This window comes from Tupaia chinensis, unplaced genomic scaffold (assembly GCF_000334495.1).
Source record: "Tupaia chinensis unplaced genomic scaffold, TupChi_1.0 Scaffold000477_1, whole genome shotgun sequence".
Lineage (NCBI taxonomy): Eukaryota > Metazoa > Chordata > Mammalia > Scandentia > Tupaiidae > Tupaia > Tupaia belangeri.
Window position 1 is genome coordinate 297082 of NW_006159986.1, and position 4685 is coordinate 301766.

General features: G+C 40.4%; 2 protein-coding genes across 3 annotated transcripts in view; both read right to left on the reverse strand.

Moving 5' to 3' along the window:
- The window catches only part of FBXO47 (F-box protein 47), a 36133-nt gene that overhangs the window by 16646 nt on the left and 14802 nt on the right, over positions 1–4685 (reverse strand). For both annotated transcript variants that reach the window (XM_006155872.2, XM_014590714.2), the window contains one exon: positions 3207–3315. In XM_006155872.2, the coding sequence (XP_006155934.1) occupies positions 3207–3315 (109 nt within the window). The remainder of the gene's footprint in view (positions 1–3206; positions 3316–4685) is intronic.
- LOC102474424 (calmodulin-like) lies at positions 83–673 on the reverse strand. The gene has a single exon (XM_027774746.1). The coding sequence runs from the start codon at positions 608–610 to the stop codon at positions 161–163; it is 450 nt and encodes a 149-aa protein (XP_027630547.1). The 5' UTR covers positions 611–673; the 3' UTR covers positions 83–160.

Genomic DNA, 4685 nt, shown 5'->3' on the forward strand with positions numbered 1-4685 from the left:
AGTAAGATAAGGAAGAAAACATGGAGGAATGAGTCCTAGTTACTATACATGCATATCTTTTTGACAGGAGGGAGAAACCTTTCACAGATAAGTTACACACAAAGAAAAGGTAAATAAACAATTTTGTACAAGAAATTTAACACATTCTGTACAATGGTCTTCACTTTGCTGTCATCATTTGTACAAACTCTTCATAGTTTACTTGACCATCACCATCAATATCTGCTTCCCTGATCATTTCATCAACTTCTTCATCTGTTAACTTCTCTCCAAGGTTTGTCATCACATGGAGAAGTTCTGCTGCACTAATATAGCCATTGCCATCCTTATCAAACACATGGAATGCTTCTCTAATTTCTTCTTCACTGTCTGTGTCTTTCATTTTTCTTGCCATCATTGTCAGAAATTCAGGGAAGTCAATTGTGCCATTACCATCAGCATCTACTTCATTAATCATGTCCTGTAACTCTGCTTCTGTGGGATTCTGCCCAAGAGACCTCATTACAGTTCCCAATTCCTCTGTTGTTATAGTTCCATCACCATCCTTGTCAAATAGTGAAAAAGCTTCTTTGAATTCTGCAATCTGCTCTTCAGTCAGTTGGTCAGCCATGCTGCAAGCGCTACCAGTTTCCGGCAAGGTACCACACAACCACTCGCTCCACTCGGACTAATCTAGGGCCACCTGCTGGCCCCTATATTATTTTTTAAACAGATTTTTATTTTTTTTCTGTAGGGTGCATATGCTTGCCAGAGAGACAGTAAGAAATCACTCCCCATGGGAGATGGCCATGCTGCAATCCCTTGTCCTCCATTCTCCTCTTGGGATTTTGGGCGCACACACACACACACACAGCATGTTTCAAACCACTGGGTCCAGGACCTGAACCGTGGTTGACCATGTGTGAGTTCAGGACTCATGATCCATGCAGTTGGCCATGTGAATCTAGCTAACTTCACCACCACTTCATGGCCTGGCCTAGGACTATTTTTTAAAAATAGCTTTATTAGGGAGCAGGTAGGAGGGAATCAGGAGGAAAAAGAGCATAAAACAAACATTAAAAAAATGGAAAATTATCTGCTGATGGTAATGTGTGTGGTAATATCTTTGACCAGACTAATATACAGTGTTATTAATGCCGGGAAAATCCATTTTGTGTGCTGTAAAGGTGTACAGCGATTGAACATAAAAAAATTAGAAAATAAAAGAAGAAAAAAACAAAGCTTTATTGAGGGGGCCAGCAGGTGGCGTGGTGGTTGGGGTACTGGATTCCCACATGGCCAACCTTGGTTTGAGTCCCAGACTTGGTGGCTTGAGAATCAGGCTGGGTGTGTGTGTGTGTGCCCCAAATTCAGAGAGGAGACTGGAGTAGAAGGGACTACAGCACAGCCAACCCCCCGGGGAGGATTTCTCACTTTTCTTTCTCTCTGACTCTTTCTCTCTGGCAAGTACATGTGCCCTATGGCAAAAACTTTTTAAAAAGAACACTATAATGAACTTATTTGTATTAACATCTAGCTTAAAGAATAAAAATATTGTATTTTCTTTTCCTTTTTAAATCTTTTTCAATTTGCCAAAAGGTATATGTGCTCACTGGAGAGAGAGAGAAAGTGAGAAAGCCCATCCCATGGGGGATGGTCACATCACAATCCCTTTCCTTCCATTTCTTCTCTCAGAATTGTGGACATGTATGCACACACGTGTGGCAATTTTTTCAAGCTGTTGGGTCTACGACTCCAATTCCACAGCCAGTCATGTGGGATCCAGCTGCCTTAACCGCCACTCCATGGCTGGCACAGTAGTAAAATAGTATCAATCCAGTTGAAGCCCTTTGAGTACTTGTTTTTCCTCAAACACATACTGCTGTTTTGCCTCACTATGTCACTCAGTGTTTATCATTCCCGTACATTTCTTTGTCATTTTCCTACATGTGAGGGTGCTTCAAAAATTCTATGGAAAATTGGGAACCAGCAGTTAGCGTAATGGCTATGTCGCTGGACTCCCACGTAGTCGACCGCGGTTTGCGTCCCGGACCCAGTGGCTTGAAACTCACGCCGGGTGCGTGTGCGTGCGTGCCCAAGATCCCGAGAGGAGAATGGAGGAGAAGGGATTGCGGCGTGACCATCCCCCCTGGGGGGTGATTTCTCGCTTTCTGTCTCTATGTCTCTCTCTGTCTGTCTGGCGAGCGCACACGCCCTACAGTGAAAAATCTCTCCAAAAAAAAAAAAAATTCTATGGAAAATAGAATTGAGTATGAGTTTATTTTGGTGCAAAATAAATTGAAATCCATACATAGTATTTTCATAATAATTCATTTTCATGAACTTTTAGAAGTCCTTTGTACTACAATTTATTTACTTTTTGTTTAATTGCCAAAAGGTATGTGCCTACTCCAGAGAAAGAGAGGGAGTCAGAGGGAAAAAGCACCCTTCGGTGGGATATTGCGTGCCAGAATCTCTTCTGCATTTTTCCGTCCTGTTAGAATTTTGGGCACACACGCACATGTGCCCAGTGTGCTTTTCAAGCCACCAGGGTGGGATTTAAACTGCAGTAGACCATGTGAGATCCAGCTTCCTTAACCAAGGCAATGGAGCTAGCTTGCCACCATTTATCTTTAAACATAGTTTTAACTTTGCCTTTTTTCTTCTATTTTAATCTGTATATTATATCATCTGTGAATTGTAGTTCTTTCTTTTTTTGGACAGGTTTTTGCGATAGGGCGCGTGTGCTTGCCAGACAGACAGAGAGAGACAGAGAGACAGAAAGCGAGAAATCACCCCCCGGGGGGATGGCCACGCCACAATCCCTTCTCCTCCATTCTCCTCTTGGGATCTTGGGAACACACACACACACACACACACACGCACGCACGTGCGCCCTGTGTGAGTTTTAAGCCACCAGGTCCGGGACTCTAACCACGGTCGACTACATAGGAGTCCAGCGACATAGCCATTACACTAACTGCTGGTCCCAATTGTAGTTCTTTTTAAAAAATAATTATTTATTTAATCTTATTTATTAACTCACTTATTTTTTAATTTGACCAGAGAGAAATACACACACACACAGAGAAAGAGAGAGAGAGATAGATAGAGAGAGAGAGCAAGCCACCAGATCCTGGACTCAAACCATGGTTGGCCCTGTGGGAGTGTCCAGTACCTTAACCACCATGCCACCTGCTGGTCCCATGTCAATTGTAGTTCTTTACCTGGTTTGCTGCAGACAACAGTCTGCACCTTGCGCGAGAGATTAGTCAGCTCACACAAAAAGTTAAAGACACGATGGCACTCGAGTTCATCCCAACCTGCTGTTAAGGTCTAAGGAAAAGAAAGGAAACATTTCAGATATTCAGACCGTCAAATCAAAATGTAAGTCACTATTGCTTTATGAGCCTCTTTTTGACACAGGATCAGAGTAGTATGCAATTTTTTTTTTTTTTGAGAGGTTTTTGCTATAGGGCACGTGTGCTCGCCAGAAGGACAGAGAGAAAGACAGACAGAAAGTGAGAAATCACCCCCTGGGGGGACGGCCACGACACAATCCCTTCTCCTCCATTCTCCTCTCAGGATCTTGGGCATGCAAGCACATGCGCTCGGCATGAGTTTAAGTCACTAGGTCCAGGACTTGAACCACGGTCGACTACATGGGAGCCTAGTGACACAGCCATTATGCCAACTGTTGGTCCTATAGTATGCAATTTTTATCTACTATGGAACTATATTATTCAAATTAATTAGAAGTTTACATAAAATCTAGAAGTGCTCCAAAATCCAGATTTTTGGCTGGAAAGGAAGTATCTTTTCAGAGAACTTTCAAACAGTATTGAATCCTGAACTTTGGTGATATGAGGAAAATAATGAAATAAACTAAAACCCTTTTACCCCCTCTAGCTATCATTTATGATATTGTTTACAAATTATCTCATTTTAGTTCTAAACATTTATTTATGACTTTTTTATGTGAACAATCAAAAGAAAACTTTACTAGAGAAAAATTTAATAATTTAATAATGTGTTATATATATTATATATATTTATATATTTCATAAGTGTTTATATACATATATAAAGGATATTTGAATGTTGATTAATAAGAAATTCTTCTTAAATAGTTATTAAAATATTTCACTGGATTTCAATAGTTTAGAAACTATTCTTATTCTCTCTGGAAGAACATACAGTTCAAGAAACTAGTAACATTGATTATTCCTGGCGAAGGGAACTCACTGGATGGAAGGACAGACTTAGGAATAACACTTTCACTTTGTATCTTTTGTACCTTTTGAATTTTACATGAATACATGTATAAATATTATTAGTCACAAAGAAAGAAACAAACAAAAACAAAATTAAAGAAGCAAAACTTGGAAGAAGGCTAATAGGAGGGCCTGCACACCTAGAGACTGGATGTTTGCGAGTTCATGAATAGTAGTCTGGGATACAAGCAAGATCCTCCCAGGTTCAGTGCCTACCGCACATGGTGTTGTAAGTTTTCAACTAGTTAATACATATAAACTGCTCAGAACAGCATCTGATACATAGTAAGGGCTCTAAAAATGAAATGCTAATTATGATTATCTTCTTTGTTTTCACTGAAAGGTTGCTCAAAAGTGTTCTTGAAATCATACAGTTGATTTTTTTTTTTTTTTTTTGTATAGGGGGTGTGGGGTTCGCCACACAGCAAGAGG